This window comes from Marmota flaviventris, chromosome 14, assembly GCF_047511675.1.
Source record: "Marmota flaviventris isolate mMarFla1 chromosome 14, mMarFla1.hap1, whole genome shotgun sequence".
NCBI classification, from domain to species: Eukaryota; Metazoa; Chordata; class Mammalia; order Rodentia; family Sciuridae; genus Marmota; species Marmota flaviventris.
The window spans coordinates 88,821,701-88,847,841 of record NC_092511.1 but is presented as its reverse complement, the minus strand read 5'-3'; the positions used below and the strand labels follow the sequence as shown (position 1 = coordinate 88,847,841).

General features: G+C 55.2%; 2 protein-coding genes and 1 long non-coding RNA gene across 4 annotated transcripts in view; 2 read left to right on the top strand and 1 right to left on the bottom strand.

Moving 5' to 3' along the window:
* The window catches only part of Cnnm4 (cyclin and CBS domain divalent metal cation transport mediator 4), a 39,339-nt gene extending 32,852 nt beyond the window's left edge, over positions 1-6,487 (top strand). Inside the window, exons 6-7 of the mRNA XM_027919767.2 lie at positions 3,685-3,869; positions 4,058-6,487. Of these exons, the coding sequence (XP_027775568.1) occupies positions 3,685-3,869; positions 4,058-4,255 (383 nt within the window). The 3' untranslated portion in view covers positions 4,256-6,487. The remainder of the gene's footprint in view (positions 1-3,684; positions 3,870-4,057) is intronic.
* On the bottom strand, positions 6,428-9,792 carry LOC139701834 (uncharacterized). Its single transcript, XR_011704431.1, has 2 exons — positions 7,640-9,792; positions 6,428-7,306 (listed from the first exon to the last, which is right to left on the bottom strand). It is a non-coding gene; the product is annotated as an uncharacterized lncRNA (long non-coding RNA).
* A 134-nt stretch (positions 9,793-9,926) lies between these two features.
* Positions 9,927-26,013, top strand: Cnnm3 (cyclin and CBS domain divalent metal cation transport mediator 3). Of its 2 annotated transcripts, XM_071601877.1 has the most exons (9): positions 9,927-11,206; positions 17,794-17,937; positions 19,497-19,646; positions 20,061-20,230; positions 20,361-20,457; positions 20,717-20,850; positions 21,186-21,324; positions 23,130-23,227; positions 23,684-26,013. In XM_071601877.1, exons 1-8 carry the CDS (start codon positions 9,973-9,975, stop codon positions 23,177-23,179), a joined length of 2,118 nt encoding a protein of 705 aa, XP_071457978.1. In that variant the 5' UTR covers positions 9,927-9,972; the 3' UTR covers positions 23,180-23,227; positions 23,684-26,013. The 2 variants fall into 2 exon arrangements, with proteins under 2 accessions (XP_071457978.1, XP_027775569.1); XM_027919768.2 differs by lacking the exon at positions 23,130-23,227.
* The last annotated feature ends 128 nt before the right edge of the window (positions 26,014-26,141 follow it).

Genomic DNA, 26,141 nt, shown 5'->3' with positions numbered 1-26,141 from the left:
AGTGACCAGGAGGGAGGGGAAATGGCTCTCAGCACACTGGGCCACCTCTGCCTCTGCACAGGGCTCCTTGGTCTGCCTAGAGCACCCCGCCTGTCAGAGCCCTCCCACCCCTGCCCAGAGCAGACTGGCTCCTGTCGGGTCTGCCTCTCTGTCCTATTCCTGTGGCTCTGTGTCCTGCCTCCTGACCCTGCAAGGTCACTGACCTCCTCTTCTCTTGCTCCAGTTCCTTCCACCCAGGCCGGGTGTCCGCTTGGCAAGCGGAACTCGCTGCTGTCCTGGCTCTCAGGTAACACAGCATGCGAGGAATTCACACTGCCACCTGTTGTCCAAGCTGCGCACTGCACCTACATTAACCCTGCCCCCAGGCACCTGGGCATTCCACCTGGACACACTTGGTGGCCAGCTGGGTCCTTCCTCTGGTTGGCCTAGTGTCCAGTTTCTAGATGGCTTTGCCTCAGTCCTGAAAGGGTCCCTTAGTCCTTGAGAAGGCACCCCAAAAAAACCCTTGGCCAAGCCAAGGTGTACCGTCTGGAGGGGATGAGCCCAGCCGCTTGGCACCCTGCTCCAGGCTGCTCACAAGCCCCACAGGGTGACGTTATCTTTTCACCTGAGACACTTCCCACCCACCCTCACGCTTGCCACTTGGGTGCTCAGGTCTGTCACCTGCTGGCCATGCCCTCAGGCCAGGCAGCAGCAGGCATGGGAGGTAGGCCCGGAGCTCCTCACACTCAGGAGGTGGGAGCAACACTGCCCACTGTGAGCAGCTACCGGGAGCAGGAAGCGACAGCCCATCTAGTTAGAGCTTGGTGGCTTCTGTTTTTTCTCTACTATAAACTGGGATATTTGAGTCAGAAGTACTTAGGGAAAGGCCTGGTGCTGTGTTGTGCCTGGCCTCAGCTCTGTCCCACCCGACACGTCCCCTGGGAACAGCGGGGCCTGACATGGTAAGGCCGAGGCTGCTGGGCCCCATGTGCACCGGGGGCTGGGGGCACCTGAAGGTTCTATCGGGGCTGGAACCCATGGTCAGGGGCATGTTTGAGCTCCTTGGGCCCTGACATCCTGAACCCCATTACCTGTAAGCTGTCCCCATCTGACAGGAGTACAGATGGGTTTTTCTCTTCAGTGCTTCAGCGAGCGCTGCACTGCTTTGACCCTTTGTTTGTCTAAAAATAGCAAATACAAAGGTGACCTGGAAGAAGCCACTTGCCCCGTGTGACTCCAGCCCTCTCCCTCCTCACTTGCTGCTCCCCGAGTGTGCGGGTGCATGCAGGGTGTGACCCCGCGTTGCTTCTGCCTCTGGGAGCAGGGGTGCCTTTCTGGAAGGTGCTTTGTCAGAGCCACATGGTCATGGAGCAGGGCTAGCATCACCCGTTCATTCTCTGCTTTAAGTGTATTTGCTGAAGGAGTCTTTGGGGGGTGGGTTTTGGGGACTGAACTCAATGGCACCCAACCACTGACTCATATCCCCAGCACTATTTTGTATTTAGAGGCAGGGTCTCACTGAGTTGCTTAGTGTCTTACTTTGAACTCGTGATTCTCCTGCCTCAGCCTCCCGAGCTGCTGGGATTACAGGTGTGTGCCATACCTAGCTGGAGAAGTCATTATAGATAATACCATGATTTTTAAAAATTGTGCAAAAACTTTTCAGAGTTTAAGATTATATTCTTAGGATATTCTTTCAGAAACAGGATTACCAGATCAAAGAACCCTAATATTTGCCATTTTTATTGTTTTATTTTTTTTGATCCCCAAATTAACAGTTTATTGGGAAAACAGAAAAAAAGTTTTTGAGAAAATTAAAAAGTACCATAATTTCATTTCTCAGAGACAATACTCTGATATGTCCTTATAGGACCTCTATTTGTAAAAGATCATTTGCGCGGGTTTTAAATTCCATGGTTGAGCCTGCACTTAGCATGCACTAGGCCTTGGGTTCCATCCCCAGCCTAAATAAATAAATTCTGTTCCTGTTTCAAAAGGCATTCCATCATTCAGATGATTAATGTAAGATATTAAGTAATACTCCTGGTATTTCTAACTTTTTCCTGGAGGTAAATCAGAGGTACTGCTTAGCTACTTGCATGTGACCCTCTAGTGAGCCTGTTTCCTGTTCCTCGGTGGGCGTACCCAGTCACAGAATGGCCAGACTGTATTTTCCTAGATTTATTAGAGAAAATCTGGCTTTACTTAGGCAGAAAAATAGAGGAGTACTCGATTTGATCTCATTTGGTAAAAGCTGTGTGGGTCCTTGAATTGCTGGGTTCAGTGTTTGTTCTCTCTGCTGGCTATTTCTTGGCATAGCTAACTTAGTAGTTAGTAACTTCGTAGTTAACTAAAGCAAACCCCCTTGATCCACTTCCTGTTTGTGTAAAACAAGTTGCAAGCACCAGGTGCCTGCCTGTAATCCTAGTGACTCTGGAGGCTGAGGCAAGAGGATTGCAAGTTTTGAGGCCAGCCTCAGCAATTTTGCAAGGCCCTCAGCAACTTAATGAGACTCTGTCTCAAAATAAGAACATTTTAAAACAGGGCTGGAGATGTGGGGATGTGGCTCAGTGATTAAGTGCCCCTGGATTTGATTCCTGGTACCAAAAAAATAAAATAAAACAGACAAAAATAAAACAAGTTGCATTCACTGGTGACTTCTCTGAGTCTTTCCTTGTTCTCTGTGTTTTTAAAACTGAGCTAATGGTGAGCTGTGCCATGTAGGGGCAGCTCCTTTCCCGTTTCCTCGGCTGGGTTGGGCTGGGCTGGAGTTGCCACCCTTTCCTGGGCGGAGAGGCCTGTGCTGCCTGGTGGCTGGGCTGTGCCACCCGCCATCCTAGTTAACCAGGACCCTCGGGGTTCCTGTGAGGAACCTGCCGCCCTCCTCCTCCTGACAGCTGGCTCTGACAGCTGGCTAGGGTGGGGGCAGACAGTGGACTGACCCCGTCCTGAGCTGAGCACACCTCCAACTCTGTAGCAGTGACAGGCATCATGGGGCGGGGTTCCCACTGAGAGAGTGAGGACTGTATGCTCTTCTTCTTAAGAAATGTTCTTTGTTTTTTGTTGTTGTTGTTGTTGTTTGTTTGTTTTTAATGTGGTGCTGAGGATCAAACTCAGTGCCTCACAGGTGCTGGGCGAGCGCTCTACCACTGAGCCACCACCCCAGCCCTAAATGTTCTTTTTGTTTAAAAGTATCTAGTTTAAGTCACTTGACATAAGCTGGTATTGAGACAAAGGTTGCTGCTTGTCTGTCACGGGAGGGTGATCACTATGTGTTGCCTGGGACTGATGTGAATTTGGGGGGTTCACCAAGGGGTTCTGCAGCCGCACATTTCCTGTTGACCAGTTTGCTTGGATGGACTGTTTAACACTTACTGCCTGCCGCTCTTCTGAACACTAGCTTGGTTAGCCATGAGGCTGATGCAGCTGGAGCTTCTGTGTGCTTTTGTTTGTCCCTAAGAACTGTCCTGCTGGGCTGGGGCTGGGGCTGAGGGGCAGAGCGCTTTCCTAGCATGTGTGAGGCACTGGGTTCTATCCTCAGCACTGCAACTGTATATAAATACACAAATGAAAAAAAAATAACATCAACAACTAGGGAAGAAAAAAAGAACTGTCTTGTTCTTGGAGAGGGACCATGTCCCTGTCTCCCCTGGGCTGAGCTCAGGGCATAGCCTAACCTGCCAGCCTCTGCTGTCCCCACAGACCGCTCCCCATCGCACCCCATGCCCCTCAGCCGCTCAGCTTCCCTCAGTTACCCGGACCGCAGCACAGATGCGTCCACCACGTCCACCCTGGCGGCTGGCAGCAACCAGTTTGGCAGCTCCATCCTGGGCCAGTACATCTCGGACTTCAGTGTCCGGGCACTCATGGACCTGCAGTACATTAAGGTGAGTGCCCCTGCTGCAGCCCTCGTCCCTGCTCAGGACCAGCGGCCTCTTTCCTCACCCGCCAAACCCAACATCTTCCTCCTCACCTTGCCCTGTGCCTGCTGGGAGCCCCGTAGGCCGGCCTGGCCGCGCCCTCTCTTCTGCCTGGGCCCCAGCCCTTGCCCACCGCACTCGCCTCCTGCCCACAGATCACACGGCAGCAGTACCAGAACGGGCTGATGGCCTCCCGCATGGAGAACGGCCCACAGTTTCCGCTGGACGGGTGCACCACCTGCACGGAGAACTTCACCGAGAAGCCCGAGCTGCCCGTGGTGGATGAGACCACGACGCTGCTCAACGAGCGCAACTCCTTGCTGCACAGAGCCTCCCCGGACAGCGCCATCTGACAGCAGGGCCCGGGGCCCTGCCCGCCCCGCAGGGCCTCCCCAGTGGGCCACACCGAGAGAGGGGGCCTGTTAGGCCACAGGGGTGCGGATTGCCTGTGTGACTGAGCAGCCAGGGTGCTGCTGACAGGGACCTCTAAACAGGCTGCGGTGGCGCTGCCAGCCCTGGACTGGTGGGCAGTGGATCAGCCACCTGAGCAAAGGCTGTTTCTTACTGAGGACTTCTAAACTAGGCTCATTGCTCCTCTTTTAAAATATCATTTTGGGAAGGGAAGACAGGGTTAAAGAACTTTATGTTAAAAAAAAAAAATGTTTTTTCAAAACAAAAAAACAAAAAACAAAAAAACCAAAACTTTAAAAGGGGGAGGGATCCCCACCCTGGAAGCAATAGCCATAATCTGCTCCCAGCCATGACCTTCCAGCCTATGTCCCTGCCTCGGCGAGCCCACCCTTTCCTGCAGAGCGGGGACCAGTGCCTGTAGAAGGAGTTGGCTTCTTCCAGAAGCAAGGAACCCAGGCCTGAGGTCAGCTGCTTGAACATGTGCACACCCAGGGCCGACTGTGTCTGGGTAACTGTGACCAGGGGCACAATAGCCCTGGCCACGGAGAAGAGCACATCTTCTGTCACCGCTGGACCCAGGAACCTATCAGAACTCCGTGGATGGGCTCTCCCGGTGAGTCAGGGCTCGCTGAGGATTCTCCTCCGGCCCCCCATCTCCCCTTTCGAAGAACTCCCACCTGGTACGGAGTGAGCAGTGTCAGGCGGGCCATAGGCGTCAGGCTGCTCCCTGCTCCCCAGGCTTGTCTCTGCCTTGCCAAAGGCCCCCCTTGGTGGGCAGGGCATCTATGCCAGAGATTACTTGTCAGGTACCCCTTCTGGATCCAGGGGTGAATCTGGCCCTAGGCTTCTGTGCTGTAGCAGCCATGACCACCCACCCATCCCCACCCTACAAGAGGAGCCAGGGCCTACCTGGCCCAGGAAGCCACCCTTCTAGATTCCTCCTCCTCTCCAAGCCCTAGTCCCTCTGGGGGGCTGTGGACAAGAGGGCATGTTGAAGCCACCAGGACGGTTCTTCATGCCCTTTCCTGTGGCTGGCCGAGGTCACCTAACCTTCTTCACCCCCTTATGGGATCCCATCAGTGGGGTTCACAAGGGAGAGGTCTGTGGGAGAGCAGAGGAGTAGCCTCGTTTCCTCTCATCCACATGACCCTGGTGTGAGGGCTCGGACTGGCCCGCGCTGACGCTGGTACTGCGTGAGAGCCTCCCACACCTGCAGGAAGTCCTACCCCAGGGCCTGCTCCAGAGCTCCTGGCTCCCACCATGGGGGAGGCTGTGGGACCAAGGGCTGCCTTCTGTCAGGAAGCACAGGAGCTGGGGCACCAGATCCAGGTGAGGGAAGCTGCCCACCTTCCGCCTGCGTGGCATGTGTTCGTGCCTTTCCTCAGCCAGGGCAGTCCTGTCACCCAGTGCTCTGCTCTCCAGGCACCTAGAGAATCCTAACTCCTGGCACTAGGGAGTGTCCTGCCCTGGCCAGTCTAAGGCCTCCCCAGGCACAGAATTAACTCCTAGAAGCCTGGGGAGCTGTCGATGCCTGTGGGCTCTCGACCATAAGGGAAAAGAGAGCAGCTTGCTTCTGAGTCCCCACAGGAGCTGGCAGAGTTGTGTTCCTGAGAGGCCAGGGTGCCGGCAGAGCAAAGCACGTTGGCCCTAACCTCGTGGGTGTGTGTAGAGCAGAAGGAGCAGGTGCACTCACTTCCACAGCTACCTCTTGCACACACAGTCACTACCAACAGGTGGTCCCCCTCCTCCTCTCCCTTTCCCATTGATAATCACTTCCTGAAGAGGGTCATAATTATTCCCAGATATCACCAGTCCAATGACTTCCTCCTCCCAGTGCAATTTCTCACTTCCTATTCCAACCTCTGGTTCCTGGGCTGAGCCATACCCTGGACCTGGCCTGCTCCGCTTGTCTTCCTGGGCCAGGGAGACCTTGGCAAATGGCATCCAAATGGGTAGGCAAGTCACAGCCACCGTAGCAGATGACTCCTATTTATTTTGCGTAAGATTTTAATTTGTATATTTTTGTGATTTATTTTGGCATTGTTATGAGTTTGACTCTCGGGGAGTTTTGTTGTTATGACTCTTGTGTCTTTTGTCACAAAACAATGATAATATTTGCTAAACAATATACGGAATTTATTTTTGATTGGTAATAAAAAATGAAATATATGTAAGTCTTGGTGAGTCTGTGGCTTGCATTTGAGTTCTATGTTCAGTATCTGTGACAGAGAGGGAAGTGACTGTGGCTGACTGCCACTGTGACAAGGCATGGAACATAAAGTGCTCTGGGGCTGTGCAGCAGTGAAATGCAGCAGAATTGTACTCACGACCCACAGAATCAGGGCTGCTGTCACACGTGCTGGAGAGTGGCAGCTGCTAGCAGACGTTCAGAGCAAATGTGCTCAGCTGCCACCAGCACAGTCCTACAAGCTGGAAGCCCTGTGGCTCCTGCCTGCAAGTCCTGGAGGGCGTGTTGGAGTGGGTGTGCTGTCCTTCCCTTTCTGGGGGCTGAGAGATTACCAAGCCTGATCCAAGAATGTGACTGTATGATTTCATAACACAGTTGCTGTCTGTCCACCCTGGTGGGCTCACATGGTTTCAGAGTTGGAGAGCTGGGGTCCCCTGAAGGGCCACTCCCTGAATGGCAGCTGTGGAATCTTTTTTTTTTTTTTTTGGTACCAGGGATTAGGATTGAACCCAAGGGTGCTTAACCACTGGGCCACATCCCCAGCCTTTTTTTATATTTTTACTTACAGACAGAGTCTCCCCGAGTCACTGAGGCTGGTTTTGAACTTGCTATCCTCTTGCCTCAGCCTCCTGAGCCGCTAGAATTAGTGGCATGTGCCACCGTGCCCGACATCAACTGTGGAATCTTGTGGCACACAAGAGTCCAAGGCCAGGGGCTGGAGCAGGCATGGCTTGACAGCACACCAATTCCGGAGGTATCTGAAGGCAGGCAGGCACTTGGGTAGCAGCAAAGGGAAGTGGATACTCTAGATAAAAGGAGTAACACACACAGTGAGTGTGTGGTTGGGCAAGAGGGAATGACATTGGTCGTCCCCCTACCTCGCCCCGCCCCGTTCTCATGTGCTAGCTTCTGCTGCATGCCAGCTGCTACCAACCAACCCCTCAGGGAGTTGAGTGAGGAAGAGGGCCTATCTCCTCCTAGGACACGTCTCCCAAGAACTTTTTTTTTGGTGCTGGGTGTAGAACCCAAGGCCTTACATATGCTGAGCATGTGCACTAGCACTGAGCTACTCCTCCAGCCCCTCTCCCAAGTCTTTGTGAGGCTCACTCATATTATTTATTCCTGGTTCAAATATTACCTTCTTAGAGAAGCCTTCCCTGATTGTTCCATTTCAATCAGCATCACCCTCGACCCCTCTGTCTCCTTGTCTTGTCTTTTCTCCATAGCACTTATTAATAATAAAATACAGGTATTTCTTTTCTGTTGTCCCAGTACTCTCAGCCCAGGAAGGCAGGGACTTGATCTCATTCCCACAACACTCCAGCACTGGAACCATCCCCAGTGCACTGCACACATCAGTGCCGGAAACACTTGTCAGGTGAATGAATGAGAATTAAGCCAAGTACTGGATTCTGTGAGGGGAGCACATAGCTCCCATGACCTCGACCTGACTTATCAAGATGGAGCTCTTGGAGGAAGGGGCATTGGAGCCAAGACTTGAGAGATGAACAGGAGTTAGCCCGTGGTCACATCCAATAGCTACAAATTTATTAAACAAAGTGGAAATGTCTTGATCCAAATGACCAGGAAGAAAAATGGCCCCGGGAAGGCCAAGGAGGTACAGTGTCTCCAATAGAGCTGTAACTGACTAGAGTTTGGGCAAATGGCATTGAAAAAGGAAGAAGCCCCTCTGAGCTGCTTTTTTGCCCCATCCTGGGTTCTTTGAATCTTTGGATATTGACAGTTTAAATGACCATTTGTGTTTTCCAAGTTTGAGCAAATTGTTCTTCCACCCAAAGGCACCCCCCCTTCCCCAAGAATTAGTTATAGGTTGTTTTTTCAAGAGAGCCTGAGGCCAGGGAAGAAAGTTACTTGTGGAAAGTGAAAGTCCTGTCTCCTATCTCTCAATCCATAACAAGTTATTTCTTCCTGTCCTTTGAACTGGTTTTTGCTAGTTAATGACTTCTCAGCCATTTCGAGAACATCATCTGTTCTAGCTCATTGTCAGCATTTTATCTTGACTTGAAGACAGAAGTGAGGGGGATGAATCCAGCATAAAGCTTGTACTTTTTCTTCCTCAAAAGAGACATGACAATCCAGTGGAAAGGTGCACTAATGTCATTATTGCTTCTGCTAGTGGCTTGCTCGGTAATCTTCTTCAAGAACGAAGCAGCCAGTGGAAGGACACAGCACCATCTGGATAATAAAAATGGAGAACAGAGAAGCAGTTGGCCCAGTTGCTCTTCTGAGTTTACAATGTAGAAGAGACAAAGAGTTTTTCACAGATATTTTCCAGTTCGTCATTCACTGTGGGCTTACCTGGTTTTGCACACAACATGGTTCACTTATGGCCATAATACATATACTTTTTAGAATGATATTCTCAGGAGACAGCAAATTGTTTCTATAGACTCCTTTAAAGACCATTTAAAATGACATGTTTGAGCTTTATCAACTGTCTACTTGTGCTAGAAAGCCTGAAGAACATAAAAATTAGACAAAAATACAAAAACCACTTAATCTGGGTGCTTATAGAGAAGACTTGTTAGCAGTTGGTCTGTTTCCTTCTGGTCACATACAGATCATTTAAAACGAGCCACACTGTCCACCATACTGTCTTCTAATATACCAGCAGCAGGCACCCTCTTGAGTAGCTCTTGTTGGCCTTGGGGAATCTCCCAAGGATGAATTGTGGGAATGGAGTCAGCAGATCCTTAAATTGCCGGCAGCTTCCGCCTCCTGTGGCTGGGATGGTGACCGGGGTGTTGGGCAGGTCGCCTTGGAACCCGGCACGCACGCTGTCTCGCTTCACTTTTCTCTTGTAAGACATTAATTACATGCAGCGGATGTGTCAGGCTCCAATGAGGTTGTGACTTTGTGTTTCCCTGGTGGGACCGAGTTCCCTGAAGGAAGTGGCTGTGCCTTGATGTTCCGAGACCTGAAGCCACAGCCCCGCGCGATCCATAAACATTTTCAAGAAACCTTAGCTTCCCGACGCCAGGCTCTGGTTCTTATTCAGCTCCCTTGGCCCTGAAGGGTTTCTGGGCCTTTTATTAAGAAAACATCCCACTTTCCATGCACTTGAATCTCCGTGTGCAACTTCAAGAGCGTCAGGGCCCGTGGTTCGTGTGAGGCCCTGGGAGCTTCCCAGAGCGCTGTCGGGCCTTCGGGCGCTGGAGTCCGGAGCTCTGCCCAATACCCCGCGTCCTCCGGCGCTGGCGGCCGCTAGCCCTCGGTGCAGCGGCTAGCGGTAGGGCCGAGCACCCCACGCCCCCGGAGCACCCCACGCCCCCGGCCCGCCCCGCGCGGCTTGTTTACTCCCCGGCGCAGCCTAGTCCGACCCCGGGGCCCGCCCTCGCTCGCCGCCCATTGGCTGAGGCGGCGCGAAGGCCGGCTACGATTGGCCGGGGAGGCGGGGGCGCGGGGCGAGCGGGGTAGGCTGCGCGAGAGGCCAAGAGGGGGCTGCAGGCGATGGCGGCGGCTGCGGGTCGGCTAGGTTGGGTACTCGCCGCGCTCTGCCTGGGCAACGCCGCTGGGGAGACGGCACCGGGCCCGCGAGTGCTGGGCTTCTGCCTGGAGGAGGACGGAGAGGCGGGCCCCGGGTGGGTGCACGGAGGGGCTGTGCGGGCAGCGCCGGAGGCCACCTTCCGCCTGCGCCTCCTGGGTTCGGGCTTCGCCAACAGCTCCTGGACCTGGGTGGCCCCCGAGGGGGCAGGCTGCCCCGAGGGTGGACCAGCCACGGCGCCCGAGGAGACGGCGGCTCCCGCGGGCCAGTGGCGCGCGCTGTTATGCCTGCGCGCCCAGGCCGTGCCCCCAAACTCGGCGCTGCTTGCAGTGCGCGTGGAGCCGGGTGGCGGGGCAGCCGAGGAGGCGGCGCCGCCCTGGGCGCTGGGCCTGGGGGCGGCCGGGCTGCTGGCGCTGGCGGCGCTGGCGCGGGGCCTGCAGCTGAGTGCGCTGGCGCTAGCGCCCGCCGAGGTGCAGGTGCTGCGCGAGAGCGGCTCGGAGGCGGAGCGTGCGGCGGCGCGGCGCCTGGAACCCGCGCGGCGCTGGGCGGGCTGCGCCCTGGGCGCGCTGCTGCTGCTGGCTAGCCTGGCGCAGGCGGCGCTGGCGGTGCTGCTGTACCGAGCGGCCGGCCAGCGAGCGGTGCCCGCGGTGCTGGGCTGCGCAGGGCTGGTTTTTCTGGTAGGCGAAGTGATTCCGGCCGCTGTGAGCGGGCGCTGGGCGCTGGCGCTGGCACCGCGCGCTCTGAGCCTCAGTCGCCTGGCAGTGCTGCTCACCCTGCCCGTGGCGCTGCCAGTGGGGCAGCTGCTGGAGCTGGCTGCGCGGCCCGGACGGCTGCGTGAGCGCGTGCTGGAGCTAGCGCGCGGAGGCGGCGACCCCTACAGCGACCTCAGCAAGGGAGTGCTGCGCTACCGGACAGTGGAGGACGTGCTCACGCCGCTCGAAGACTGCTTCATGCTGGATGCCAGTGCAGTTCTGGACTTCAGCGTCTTGGCCAGCATCATGCAGAGCGGCCACACGCGCATTCCGGTGTACGAGGAAGAGCGCTCCAACATCGTGGACATGCTCTACCTCAAGGACTTGGCCTTCGTGGACCCCGAGGACTGCACGCCGCTCAGTACCATTACCCGCTTCTACAACCACCCACTCCACTTCGTCTTCAATGACACCAAGCTAGACGCAGTCCTGGAGGAGTTCAAGCGAGGTAAAGGCCCGGGAATCCAGGAGGAGATGCACATGCGTGTCCTGTCCTGGAAAAGGGGTGGGGGATATGAGACCTCCCCTTTTCCACATTTTCCAGAAGGTGATGGCCTTGAATCTGGCAGTGACGTTTTGAAAAATTTAGAGGTGGATGAAGTGTCCTAGAAATCCAACACCTTGGCACCCCCTTTGGTGAAACTTCCCATTTACTTCTAACACCCTGAGGCCACTTCCGTACACTTTGGGCTTTGTATGACCCAAACTCTTGGATAGAAACTGAAAGGACTTACAAAAGTAGGTATCCGGGTGCTAGTATCTGCACAGGTTTAATATCAAATTAGATAGACCATGATATTCCTTGGGCCTTGCTGAGGTCCCTGTTGCTGCCTTCCTGGTTGCAGACAGGGAGTGACTCATAAATACTTTCTTGAAGGTGTGGAGAAAACTTTCACTTTGATCTCACCAAAACAACTTTATGGGTGCTGATTTAACCTCCCTTTCCCTTGTCTTCCTTTGTTTTGTTTTCCCTGTTAACCCCCCTCCCCTTTTCTAACCCTAAGTATGTTTCTCAAGTTCTCCCTTAACCCCACATCTTCACCCCCTCCTTTCATCTGATTTGCGGCTCACAAGGTTGGAGGTGGAGATTGTGGGGCCCTTCAGGTGAGAAGGCAAGGGCTCCCTTATAGTCCCCTCCACCATCCTCAGAGTGCTGCCCAGAGTCTGACAGGCTCCTTGGCCACCAGCCATGCTTCCCACACCTGAACTCCTGCAGGATAAGGGGAGGGGCAGCCCAGGGCTCTGGATGGACTTGACCCTAAAGTCTGCCTGATGGGAGGTGAAGTGAGTAAACCCCCTGCTATTTCTGGCAGCTGGGAAGTCTCCTGGCCCCAGGTCTGTGTGGGAGCTGCTTGGTCAGCTCCTGGACAGTCAGGGCAGGAAGATGCCTTTCTCATAATAACTCCCTTGTGGAGCCAGGCTCCGATATGGCCTCTCCATGCCTTATCTCCTTTCTTTTTGCTTTTTCTTTTGGTACCAGGGGCACTTAACCACTGAGCCACATCCCCAGCCCTTTTTTATATTTCACCTAGATACAGGGTCTCACTAAATTGTTTAGGCCCTTGGTTAATTGCTGAGGCTGCTGACTTTGAACTTGTGATCCTCCTGCCTCAGCCTCCCAAGCCGCTGGGATCATAGGCGTGCACCACTGTGCCTGGCCCTCATGTCCTTTGATCCTTGCACCAGGCCTGCATGTAGCTCGGGGTTGGGTGAGAGGTTTGGATGGTCTGTTAAGAGCATGGCAGTATTCCTGGCCATTTCCTTAGAAAGCCGTGCTGCCCACCTGTCTCTGGAAGGAACCCCGGGCAGACCCAGCTGGATCCTCCTGGTGGTGAGCATACTGTCCGGGCCTGCAAAGCCCTGAATCATGGTAGTGCCCAGCAAGGCAGCTCTGGAGGGGAGTGACAGTGGGTGGCCCTGAAGTGGGCCGGGTGGGTTCTATCCTGCCCCTGACTGCTTTGAGCTCCTGCACCCAGCCTCTCTTGCTCAAGGTCCTCAGCTGTCAGTGACGAGCATAAAGGGACTGGGGATGACATGTCCTGCATGCTGCTCGTGAGCTTGGTAGCAGAGCAGTGGTAGGTCCTGGGTGGGTTACGGGTAGATAGTGTTTGCTACTCAGGGAGAGGATTTAGCAGAGGGGGTGAACCCGGAAGTGCAGGTTCCACTTCCAGAAAGGTCCAGGGTAGAGACCATAGTTGTCCCTTTGGTATTGTAAGCTCTCATGTTCGGTTCCTTCAGCTCTGGTATCTGGCTACAGCCGGATTTGTGATTTCTCTGCTTGGGAGATGGTGGGGGAAGGCGTGCCCTCTCTGGAACTAAAGGGAAGAGCTTCAGGAGCGAGACATAATGTTTAGGGTAAGGTTGGTGAAGACCTTCGTTTCCCAAAGCCTTGGGGTCACGATTTTCATTGCCGTGGTCTTGCCTTTCAAATATGGCAGATAAGCTTGGCCCAGAGCCATCAGCACCCTAGAAGGGAAGAATCAAGATGCCATGGAGGCAAGACGGGTTGGGAGAGGTGTTGTGTGTGGAACCAGGGCTTGATCCCTAGGGCCTCAAGCAGAGAGGAGTTTGGAATGTCCTGGAAGCTAAGGGAAGGGACACTTTCCAAGGGAAGGAGAGTGGTCAGGAGAGGCACCTGGGATGGATGAAGTACCTTGGCAGGTGGCAATTGGGAGAACAAGTGGGATGCGACTCGTATTGTACACAGGCCTCCACCAGCATGGACCAAGGGGAGCCAGCGTCGTGACTGACTGGGAGGGAGCTTCTGCTCTTAGTTTTTTTTTTTTTTTTTTTGTTTTTGCAACTTTAGGATTATGCTTTTTATTACTGAATTACCATGGCTATCAAGAGACTATATATTATATGAGCTTTTGAAATTACAAATGAGATTTTTTTAAAAAAATTTGCCCATTAAAGTTATAGTTTTCTCAAGTTTCTTTTTTTTTAATTTATATATAACAGTGGAATGCATTACAACTCTTATTACACATATAGAGCACAATTTTTCGCATCTCTGGTTGTATACATAGTATATTCACATCAATTTGAGTCTTTATACATGTACTTTGGATAATAATGATCATCACATTCAACCATCATTAATTACCCCATGCCCCTTCCTTCCCCTCCCACCCCTCCCACCCCTCTGCCCTATCTAGAGTTCCTCTATTCCTCCCATGCTCCCCCTCCCTATCCCACTTCAGACTCCTTATATCAAAGAAAACATTCAGCATTTGGTTTTTTGGGTTTGGCTAACTTCTCTTAGCATTATGTTCTCTAACTCCATCCATTTACCTGCAAATGCCATGATTTTATCCTCTTTTATTGCTGAGTAATATTCCATTGTGTATATAAGCCACATTTTTTTTTAATCCAGTCATCTATTGAAGGGCATCTAGGTTGGTTCCCTGCTCTTAGTTTTTAAGGTGGGGCAAGTGGAGCAGGTTCCAATGGACTTGCTGTCACAGTACAGGTGCTCCTGTCCAGGACGGGCAGTCAGAGCAGGTTGTCAGACTGCCTGGTCCCGGAGGGCTGGGGATTGATCCCTTCTTGGTTCAGTCAGACTGTTCCAGAGCCATCTGACAACATGCTGGAAAGCCTCCTTCTAGAAGTCAGTGATGGGGAGGAAGGACAGGGTGGGACCTGCAGTGGGGTCACTTTGGTCCTCCTTGGCTTCCTGGTTCCTGGTGGGTGAGGGCCATTCTTGGGGCAGAATGGCCCTGTCTTTCTGGTGCGGCCCTGGAGCTGCCTTGTCTTGTTTTTCTGCGGCTTTTGGTGTCACGTGTTTCTCCTTGTTAAAGTCCTCTCTGTCCTCGTCCTTCTATGCATCCTCTGCTTATGAGCAAAGGGCACATTGCAGTCTTCCTGGCATTTGAGGTTTTACAGTCGATCCTTTCCCCATCTCTTTGCCCACTGATCTTCCTCTTGGCCAGTACATTCTGCTCCTGTCACTCCTTCAGAGCACCATCTGCTTGGGAACTTTGTAAGCTGGGGGGAAGCACCCCTCTGTGCGGACTTGAGGTGACAGCAATTATCCCCAGGCAGTGTGAGTGCTTTGGGGCTGTAGTAGGTGACTTGCATCTTCTCTATGGCCATTAACCCCTGCTGCCTTTGCTCAGCCCGTGATGAGACTCATGAAGTAAGTGAGGAGAAGATTAGGGCAATGAACTTTTCAGAGACGCTGCTGTCAGACAGCCAGTTTTGATTTACTGTCATGTTTTGCCACAATGCTGAGAAGAGTCAGACCTGCTCAGACATCTGGGAGGAGTGTTAGCCTGTGACTTTTCTCATAGCATTGGTACACTTAGTTTTTCTACAGAACAACAAAGGGAGCCAGGATGCCTATAATTACAAAGTCTAGGGAGGCCAAGGCAGGAGGATTGCATGTTGGAGGCCAGCCTGGGTAGGTGAGTGAGACCCTGTCTCAAAATGAAATCAAAAGAGCTAGGAGCATAGCTCAGTGATAAAGCACTTGCCTAGCATGTGCAAACCCCACCCCGTATCCCCAGCTCTGCAAAATAAAAGGGAGTTGGGGACAAAGGAAAGATGGAGAGATTAAACTCTAACTGCATTTTTAAAGGTGTCCTAGAAGTTGGGCATCATGCAAAGGTCTTCCAGCATCCAAATAAATGGAGTACTCCGGAGCCTGTGAACTCAAATTAAAACTAGAGTTCTCCCATGGCGGTAGGTCATGCCATTCACACCCTTGTGGACTCCGCAGAGCTGGCCCTGAGAGCCTGCAGGTATCCCTGTGAGTGCTTGGGTCCTATCAGATGGCCATGAACTTTAATCGGCCAGCTGCCTTTTCTCAGTCCCCTACTGCTTTCCCAGGGCTGCCTGTTGGCCCTCGAGCATCCTCTCTTGAGAGTCCAAGTCACATGGGGGATCTTCCAGGAGCCCTGCTTTCCTCCATTCCTTATGGAGTCATCCCAGTGTGGCGGTCGTGGGGAGGCATGTCCCTACTCTGCACATCTTTGACAGCCTGGGAGAAGTGAGTCCCTTCCTGTAGGCGCCCTGCAGAGGGTTCAGCTTCCTGAAAGGAGGAGTGGGCTCAGGCCTCTCTGCTCAAAGGTGGCCTTCAGACCCCTGGGCTTTGGTTTCAGGAATTCAAAGGTGTTGATCAAACCTGCCTGTCATGTGCCTGGTGTCCCCAGTGGGTCTGCAGCTTTGCCTTCTGTGGCGCAGCAGCCGTGGCCCTTGCAGAAATGGTGCCTGTGCGCCAGCCTGAGCCCTTCCCAGCACAGTCACAGAGTGTCAGAAGAATGTAGAAATACCTGTCCCCTGACTCAATGCCTCAGGCTTAGCAGGACTGGGCAGAGATCTCCAGGGACCCTGTGCCTTTTCCTCCTGGAAAGGGGAAGATGACCTAATGTGGTCATTTCTGTCTTGGCTTTTTGGTCAGGGGTACTAGAGCACCCTGAAGGAGGATGCTTTATTTCATTAAGCCCTTGGTGTGTGGAGTGTGAGTCACACAAAGATTTTTCTGCTTGCCTGAAGGATTCTTGAAGCAAACACCCCAGGTGTGCAGGTCTGTGCCCACACCGACTTCCCCCGTCTTACTTGTAACAGAAGAGGGCGTGTCCCCAGCTGTTGGCCTGCGGGTCCAGTGGCCACTCCCCTCCCACCTGTGGCTGTGCAGTGCTGGGAAGGGCACTAGACTGACTTGGGGTGTGCTGTAAGCATCAAGCACAACCAGGTTCTGGGACTCTGTGCAATCAGGGGAGGCTATCTATTGCTATTTTTTTTTTGTGTGTGTGTGTGTGGGGGGGGTTTATATATTGAAATATCTTGGCTATATTGGATTACTTAAAATGTTATTAAACTTAATTCTGCCTATTTTTTTTTCTTTTTCTTTGCAGCATTGGGGTTTGCACCTGAGGATGCTGCCCCCTGAGCTACATCTCCAGCCCTTTTTATGTTTTGAGTTTAGATGTTTTTAATGTGCCCACTCAAAAGATCTTAAATTACCCACGTGACTTGCCTTCTGTTTCTCTCGGATAGGTATCAAGTTTTATGGCTGAAAAGCACTTACCTACTGCAGAGTCAATTCCAGAAGTCCCCCAGTGTTCCCCGACATCCTGAGACATGGGTTGTTTACAATCTGCCCCTTCTCACTAAGCAAACCAAGTAGGAAAATGACATGGGAAAGACACAGGAGCAAGGTGGACCAGTCCTGGCCACCTGCTGTCCTCTGTGCACAGGTTGGGTTCTGAAGGGCCACCTCCCACTATTGACCCCAGAGGACAGCCTTAAGAATTAGGAGGCCTTCCCAGAGTCAGGCAGGATGGACTCGTGGGCTCCCCTACTGAGACCGTCCAGGGCAGCCAGCCTATCTTGGTGTCCTGTTTGTAGACACCTGCAGTTGCTGTGTAAGACCCCTGTGTTCTAGACAGGATGCACTTGGCTAGACCTCCGCATGGCTCGGAGTCACAGACCTGGGGCCAGTCCTGCTGTTGTCTGTGTGGGGACCTCCGGCCAATGAACACGCCTCTGAGATTTTGCTCAGCTTGTTGAGAACTTGGGAAGCCTCCATGTGTGCCTGTTCTCAGCTATTTGGGAGGGTGAGGCAGGAGGATCACAAGTTCAAGACCAGTCTGGGCAACTTAGTGAGGCCTGCCACAAAGTAAAAAATAAAAAGGGCTCGGGGAGTTGAGCGTGAGGCGCATGCCTGTAATCCCAGTGGCTCTAGAGGCTGAGGTAGAAGGATCGCAAGTTCAAAGGCGGTGCTAAGCAACTCCATGAGCCCCTCTCTCTAAATAAAATACAAAATAGGGCTGGGGATGTGGTTGAGTGCTTCTGAGTTCAATCCCCAGTACCAAAAAAAAAGGGGGGGGGGGGCGCTGGGGATGTAGCTCAGTGGGAAAGGACCTCTGGGTTTAATCCTTAATATCAAAAACAAAACACAAAACTTAGGGTGTGTGGCCCAGTGTCCAGTACAAACATTGGCTTCTGTCCTTGCAGTGGGCGCATACCAGGAGAAACTGAGAAAAATGGGGTGCCCCCTGCTAGCTGTAAATGAGTGTCCCCTCTCCACAGGGAAGTCCCACCTGGCCATCGTGCAGAAGGTGAACAACGAGGGCGAGGGCGACCCCTTCTATGAGGTGCTGGGCCTGGTCACCCTGGAGGACGTCATCGAGGAGATCATCAAGTCCGAGATCCTGGACGAGTCTGAAGACTACCGTGAGTTTGACTTCCCACTGGTCCTCCCTGCCCTGAGACATACTGTGTGCACACACTGGTGAACCTCTGCTGCAGAGCCCGCTGCATCCCCGCCAGGCCCCCTCCCTGCCCCCGTGGGTCAGTAAGGCCGCCACGGCAGGGCTCCCTCCTGCCCAGCCTGTTGGTGCTCTCACGGCTCCTGTGCATGCCGGGCTCTGTCCTTCCTGGGCTCTGTCCCTCCTGGGCTCTGTCCTTCCTGGGCTCTGTCCTTCCTGGGCTCTCTGTCCTTCCTGGGCTCTGTCCTTCATGAGCTCTGTCCCTCCTGGGCTCTGTCCTTCCTGGCACTGTCCTTCCTGGGCTCTATCCTTCCTGGGCTCGGTCCTTCCTGGGCCCTGTCCTTCCTGGGCCCTGTCCTTCCTGGGCTCTCTGTCCTTCCTGGGCTCTGTCCTTCCTGGGCCCTGTCCTTCCTGGGCTCTGTCCTTCATGAGCTCTGTCCTTCCTGGGCTCTCTGTCCTTCCTGGGCTCTCTGTCCTTCCTGGGCTCTGTCCTTCCTGGGCTCTGTCCTTCCTGGGCTCTATCCTTCCTGGGCTCTCTGTCCTTCCTGGGCTCTGTCCTTCCTGGGCTCTGTCCTTCATGAGCTCTGTCCTTCCTGGGCTCTCTGTCCTTCCTGGGCTCTATCTTTCCTGGGCCCTGTCCTTCCTGGGCCCTGTCCTTCCTGGGCTCTCTGTCCTTCCTGGGCCCTGTCCTTCCTGGGCTCTCTGTCCTTCCTGGGCTCTGTCCTTCCTGGGCTCTGTCCTTCCTGGGCTCTGTCCTTCCTGGGCCCTGTCCTTCCTGGGCGCTTCCAGTTTTCGTGTCTTCTGCTGCAGGTCGTTTTGTGCCGTTCTTTGGGCCGGGGATGAGGCCTCGTTGAAAGTGCTTGCCTGCTGGCATGAATGAGGCCCTGGGTTCCAGCCCCAGCACCACAAAAAGGGACAGAAACCCATTCTTGACCACCAAGAGCATCTTCCTGCCAACAGCCCTGGGCCTTAGAGCGCGTCTTCCTCCCCTCAGGGTGCTGGCTGCGGCCTGCAAGGCAGACACAGGGCCTGTGCTTCAGGGCTCTGGGCCTCATACGGGCACCCGGGACCCTGAGCTGCCCTCTGCTCTGTGCTGCCAAGCACATGGCTCACCCCCACGTCTGTTCCCAAGCACAGCATTTTCAGTTCAGTTCCTGAGACTGACCGGGCATGAGGTCCCAAGGTCAGTGTCCACTGCCACTGCTGCTGCCGCCTGCCACCAGCAGTCCTCAGCAGGGCCCCGGGAGGCCTGTGTTGGCAGACAGCTCTTCACATCAGCATTCTTTCTACCCAACTCCAAGCAAGAGGGCGGTCCCTTCCTCACTTCCTTGGGAAGTGAGGGTCATTGCCCTCATCCTGGGCACCAGGATCACTGGGGAGGAGTGGCGGCCAGGCTCCATGGGGGAGCAGGATCGGGTTGCGTCCTTGGGGAAGAAGGAGCGGGCAGCAGAGCCCCAGTGGGCCCAGGGTCTGTGTTCATGAGACTCTTGCTTGTGCCTGAGCTGCCGTCTTCTCACCCCTCAGGAGATGCTGCCGTGCGGAGGACGGCCACCTCCCTGAGTGCCCCGCTCAAGCGCAAGGAGGACTTCTCCTTGTTCAAGGTGTCTGACGAGGAATACAAAGTAAAAATCTCGCCTCAGCTGCTCCTGGCCACCCAGCGCTTCCTTTCCCGAGGTGAGAGAGGAGTGGTCCATGTCCCTGTTCCACTCACTGTCCATGGGTCAGGAGACCACCCACGGTGGACACCAGCTGCTCCCTGATCCTAGTAAACAGGAGAGTCACGCGGAACAACATCTGTGCTTTCTCTGCAGCTCTGTCAGCCTCTTAGGTGACCCCAGGGCTGACCCAAGTGACCAAGAGCAGAACTGGGCTTTGCCTCTGGCAAGGGTGGCCAGGGAACCTCAGCTGGGCCCACATGTGCCCTGCCCTGCTCTCTGTGGAAGGTGGCAGTTCAGGCGCAGGGGAGCCTGGGGTGCGGGCACAGGGAGAGCCCGGGGTGCTGGCGCGGGAGCCAGGTGCACGTAGGAGCCAGGTGCGTGCAGGCCACTCAGCCCGGTAGGCACTCTTCCTTTTCCGGTTTTGGGGCAGAGGTGGACGTGTTCAGCCCGCTGCGCATCTCTGAGAAGGTCCTCCTGCACCTGCTGAGGCACCCGAGCGTCAACCAGGAGGTGAAGTTTGATGAGAGCGACCGCCTGGCCGCCCACCACTACCTGTACCAGCGCAGCCGGCCAGTGGACTACTTCATCCTCATCCTGCAGGTGACTGGAGACAGCCGCAGGGGAGGACAGCCACAGGCCTGCCACCCAGGTCCCTGGGATTTCACCTGGTGCTCCTCCTGGGGACGCTAACCCGTGCCCGTGTCTGTCTGCCTGCCCTCCCTCCTCCCAGGGCAGGGTTGAGGTGGAGATCGGGAAGGAGGGCCTGAAGTTTGAGAACGGGGCCTTCACCTACTATGGAGTGTCTGCCCTGACCACGCCGTCCTCGGGTGAGCCGCAGCCCCTACCTCTGAGGGCTGGGTCCTGGCTTGCAGAACGGCCCCGGCCCCTGCAGGGCGTCTCTTGGCTCTGGAGTGGGGACAGGCTTCCTTCTTGCTCACCTGGTGCTCCCCGTCCCTGCAGAACCTCCCCCGTGGTGTCTTCTGCCCTCCCCCAAGTCCCCACCCTGTCCCCTCTCAGGGCGTCTGGGGCAGGCCGCAGAGCCAGCAGTTGCCCAGCGGTGCCCTCACCGCCTGTTCCTCCTGACAGTTCACCAGTCCCCAGTGCCCTCGCACCAGCCCACCCGCCACGACCTGCAGCCCGAGCCAGCCGAGGGCACCCGCTCCTCTACCTACTGTCCCGACTACACCGTGAGGGCCCTCTCTGACCTTCAGCTCATCAAGGTGACCGCCTGGGCTGCGTGTTGTGTTGGCACTAACTGGCTTTGTGTCCCCAAGGGGCTAGGCCAGCTGGTCACAAGTGTGTGTGGAGGAGAGTGAGGTCTGAGCGGCCCTGAGGCCCAAGACTAGGCCCTGCGCTGCCCAGATGTGGGGCCTTGACTCCCTGGATACCCCGCCACCCGGGCCTGGCTGTCCTGAGGCCTTGGCCCCTGCTGCCCGCTTGCCCTCTGCCCTTCCCTGCTCCTCTCCCTGCCTCCTCGCCCTGTCGTCCAGTTCCGCCAGAGGTGCGAGCCCACACCACGCCATGTCCCCCGCTGGGTGACACCTCTGTCCTCCAGGTCACGCGGCTGCAGTACCTCAATGCACTCCTGGCCACCCGAGCCCAGAGCCTGCCACCGTCCCCCGAAAACTCTGACCTCCAGGTCGTCCCAGGCAGTCAGACCAGGCTCCTCAGTAACAAGACCACGGCAGCCGCGGGTAAGCCTCGCGGCAGGCCCGGCCGCTTCCCTCAGGCCTGCTGGCTGCGCCCCACCTGCTCTGGCCTCCTGGCTCTGCTCTCTCCCTGTCCTTGTCCCTTCTTGCTGTTTTGAGTGGCTTGGGTGACAGCTGTAGCTCAGCTGGTGCTGGGTCTTTGAGGGCCTCTCAGAATGGTCAGCTTTATAGAGAGGAGCTGGCGGCGAGGTCCATCCAGTCCAGAAACTTCTGGCCACTTAGACTTGGGGTGCCGCGGGCCTGGCTGGGAAGGGGTGTGGCAGAGGAGTAGGGTGGCGGGCAGTGAGAGCCTCCTTGGGGCTCCATGGCGAGCAGGAGTAGCTGGGGAACAGACGTGGCCCTGTGGAGCGGCAGTGGAGAGGGCGGGGACATGGGGCTCTGAGGCCAGTGGAGTCCTGGAGTGGAGTCCTGGCTGGGCTGCAGAGGCTGCAGAGGGGCAGGGTGCAGGTCCCACTTCCTCGCCCACCCTCCCCGGGGAGCCAGCTCTTGCTGAGACTCACCCTGGGTGCAGCCCTGAGCCTGCGGTGCCTTTGCCTCGGCGGGGTCCTGAGAGCCACTCTGCCCGTCTTATAGAAGCAAAGTGAGGGCCGAGGACCCTGGCCTGTGGGGCCTCAGGGGACCGCCGCTCTGGTCACTGAGACCTGCGCTTCAAAGCGCAGAGATGTTTTTACAAAAGGTGTTTCTGAATTGTGAGGTGGTGTGTGTGTGTAATGGGCAGAGTCCCCCAACCCTGGGGTCCACGGTGGTGGCCAGCCTTTGTGGGCTCCAGGTCCGGGCGCTGGTGAGCCCAGGCTTTGGGCTGGAGCACGAGTGCCACGTGGCTGCCCTCCCCGCTGGGCTATGTGCCCCTTCACGTGGGGTGCCGGCTCCTGCTTCCCGCTCAAACCCAAGACTTATCTTTAACAAGTGAGCCGTTTGTCTTGGGTTGCCCGTCGACCCTCTCTGGCTCCACCTGCAGCCCGGGCGGGGTGCAGACCTCGTGCGCCGCTGCCTTCAGAGCCCCTGCGCAGACCCAGCTTGTTTGGCTTTTTAAAGGTGCTAGGGGTGGAGCCCAGGGCCCTGCACATGCTCAGCAAGCATCGCCCACTGAGCTTCACCCCAACCCCAAGAGGCTTTGTGAAAACCCTTCCAGCTGAGCACTGAGCCATCCCATGAGAGAGTCCTGGCGGTGGCTTTGGGTCATCCCCTCTCTGTGACAGATCACCCCATGCTCTGTGACACGATGTTGGTGACTCTCACTTGCGCGCAGCTTGAAGTTGCCTCCCTGAGGCTTGCTTGCTGTCTCTGCTCCTTGCCCGAACTCTCAGGGTCTCCCTGGGGTGTCCCTGTTACCGTGGCCTTCACTTCCTCAAGAGCGCAGGGTGGTCTCAGTGGGGTGCTGCTTATTGAGTAGTGCAGGGTGAACTGTGCCCTGGAGCCTGGCACTAGATCCCTGCCAGAGATGGCCTTTATTGAAACGTTTGGAAAACGGTCATTGCCAATTGCCTCCCGCAGGGGTCAGCAGACCATGGTGCAGGGAGCAGATCGGGCCAGCTGCCCGGGTGTAGACCCCATTTGTTTGTGGCTTGTATGTGGCTGCTTCTGAAAGATGACAGTGGAACTGAGTAGCTGTGACAGAGCCCAAACGGCCTGCAAAACTAGGAGATTGGTGCTTCACTGCTCTTCACGTGGCTCACAGGACTGCCCCAGGGGGCCACTCTCTGCCCTCCCTCTGTGCTGCTGGAGCCGAGGCCCTGTCACCACCACCGCCCGACAGCCTGCCGTCTCTTCTCTCTCTCTGCTCTCTTTAGCCTTCCCAGTAGACCTTTCCCTCTTTGGCACATTTGGAAACTGCAGTTGATAGATGACTGGGACTAGTGAGCCTTTTTTGTTTTCAGAGAACACTGAGGTAAATATCTCCCTTCTTTCTCTTGGCTTGCTTTCCTGCGCTAGCAGAGGGCTCCCGGTGGGAGGGTATCTCCCTGGGTGGGGCCAGGGGCGTACAGTCACCCTCTGGAACATAGGAGGGCTGGGAAATCCGCTCCTCCTTCCAGCACCGGGTGTGTGGTCCCGAGCAGGTTCTCCTGCCCATTGTAGTGGCCTGGGCCCTCTGGGCCAGAGATCCGTGGCCCAGGTTCCTTGTCTTTCTCAGTGGCCTCTGTCCTACAAGTGGCTTTTCCCTTGTGATGTCAAAACAGGCTGACCGCATTCCCAACCAGTCACTCCACCTCTGCTCCAACGCCTCCTGAGACGTCCCCGGCCCTCTGCCTTTCCAGCTGCTCCCTGTCCTAGAGACTCGGCCTTGGTTTGGTAGGACGCTCCCCACACCGGCGTGGGTATCCACTCTCCTTCCCTCTCTCCCCAGGGTCCAGCCACAGCAGGCCCTGTGTCCCAGTGGAGGAGAACCCTGGGCGGAATCCAGGAGTCTAACTGCTTGCCAGGCGCCAAGCTGGGGAACGGACACGCCCGTGGGGAGCTGGAGGGAGCCGCGGCAGCTTCGCAAGCCAGCCTGTCCCCACCGCTCAGGCCACGTTTTAGATGGCCCTTATAGACGCGGATCCCAGGCCTCAGTGCCAGAGCCTTCGGCAGGCCCCGCTGTCCTTCAGGAGGTGGGGTCAGCTGGCGCGGACCCCCAGGCCTGCCTCTGGAAGAAACAAAGGAACAGAATCATCTCTGGTCCCCAGGGCCCAGCTTCCCCTTCCCCTCTGACGCTGTGACAGTGCAGTGTCTGTACCTCTTCAAGCCAGGCACTGCGGCCAGTTACCGCCTGCGTGTGGCCGCGGCCTGTGTCCGCTCTGCTTTCCATTGGCTGACCTCTGCTGCTGGCAGCACTTTCTGAGCAAATGGAGTTTTAGTTGGGGTTCATATCCGTGGCCTGGTCCACGATGTCCTTTGTCCTTGGTGGCTCCCCTTACCATGCCACGTGTCGGTTCACGTGCCCTGGCCTTCTCCACGTGCCAGACCAAGAAGTGGGGCTCCCTGCAGGTCTGTTCCTCGCCCTGCTACTTCCTGTGGAGATGGCCTCTCCAAACCCTCCTGGAGTCCTGAGCAGCAGGTGGGGCCATCCCTCTACCCTGTGCTTGTTGCCACCAACAGTATTGTCAGTTTCTGTGTGGAGAAGGGGTCAGGCGTGGGAGGAGGGGGTCGTCCTGCTGTGGCTAAGCCCCATCTCCACCCACCCCACCTGGCTCATGCCTTTGGCGGAGGTGCCCATGGAGGTGCCTGCGGCTGTAAGGTGCGGAGAGCAGCAAGGGACAGGAAGGCTGCTTGTGACTAGCTGCACCAGCATCGCCCTTCTTTCCTTCTTTCTTAAAAAAACAATGACAGTTTCTCTCACATCCTTAGGACATTTCAAGTTCTTGCCCCCCCCCCCTCCCCGTTTTCCCCTAGTGTTGCAGTTTCAGGGAGGTGGGAACTAGACAGCTTTTATTCTTCTTCCAGTTTACCTGAATTTTCCTCCCAGGGTTGAGCTGTGTGGAATGGGGCGTCACAGAGATGCGGGGTCACAGACTGGGGAGGGAAGGAGGGAAGTTTCTGGAGCCCCTCTCAAGGAGATTTGGGTCCTTGTAAATGGGACTGAAGGACAAAAGAACAGGGGTGTGCTCACCTAGAAATTGTTCTTGAGGACCAAACCCAGGCGGGAAACAAACTCTTACGTCTCTCCACAGCAGGCTTCTGAGCCCCCGGCTGCATGTCAGAATCACCTGACAGACTAAAATCTGAGCTGGGCCCAGTGGTGCACACCTGTATCCCAGCAGCTCAGGAGGCTGAGGCAGGAGGATTGAGTTCAATGCAGCCTCAGCAACTTAGTGAGACTCTGTCTCAAAATAAAAAGGGCTAGGGACGTACCTCAGTGGTTAAGCGCCCCTGGGTTCCATCCGTAGTGTTGAAAAAAACAATTTTTTTTTTTTCCTACCTGAGCCACTCCTGAGACTTCCAGTTTAGTCATTCTGGGCTCGAGGGTTTATTTTTGAAATAGTTTCATATCCACAGGCAAGTTCCATACGCCCTTCACCCACCCGGCCTCCCCTGTTAACATCGTATGAACCCTGGGTACATTTACGCACTGAACATGGACATGGGTACAGTCAGAACTCGGAACTGAACCACAGGTTTTCCTGGGGTGGTTTTTTTTTTTTTATAGCAATAACGTTCTTGCTCCATTACAGGACCCAATCTAGGATACCAGGTTCCACACAGAGCTTTCTTTTCCCAATTTTTATTCTTACATAATTACTCATAGGAAGTTGCAAAAATGCGAGGTTCCCATGCACCCCTTACCTGGGTTTCCCCTACGGTTATTTGTTAGCTAATTACAATACAGTATCCAAATCAGGGCTTTGACACAGGTGTGGTGTGTCCTGGGCAGATTTGTGTAACTGCGCCCGTGTCACCACAGAGATCTCCCTGGGCTACCCCTGGAGAGCCCCCCGTGCCATCCCCAGCCCCTGGCAGCCACTAACGTGTTCCTCTTTGCTCTTGTGTTGCCATTTCAAGACTGTTATATCAATGGAGTCACAGTGACCATGTGGCACTCGGCACAATCCTCTGGAGACGCGTCCAGGTTGTCGCCTGCCGGTGGTTGGGTCCTTTCTCTTGCCAAGGGGTGTTCCATAGTGTACTTACCATCCCGTCGAACGATATCTGGGTGGTTCCAGTTTTCAGCTATTCCAAATAAAGCTGCTATGGACATCATGTACATGTGCACATGGGTCTGTGCGAAGATCAGCGTCCTGTTCTCGGATAAATGCCAGAGGTGCCATTGCTAGGTCATGGTTATTGCGTGTTCTTTTTTTGTCGGGGAAGGTACCAGGGATTGAATT

What these genes read in the sequence shown, in the direction of transcription:
- Cnnm3 (XM_027919768.2), top strand. Translation starts at nt 9,973, where the DNA reads ATGGCGGCGGCTGCGGGTCGGCTAGGTTGGGTACTCGCCGCGCTCTGC. An exon ending in CCTGGAGGAGTTCAAGCGAG is followed by an intron (nt 11,207 to 17,793) that starts GTAAAGGCCCGG and finishes CCCTCTCCACAG; the next exon opens with GGAAGTCCCACCTGGCCATC. An exon ending in GGACGAGTCTGAAGACTACC is followed by an intron (nt 17,938 to 19,496) that starts GTGAGTTTGACT and finishes CTCACCCCTCAG; the next exon opens with GAGATGCTGCCGTGCGGAGG.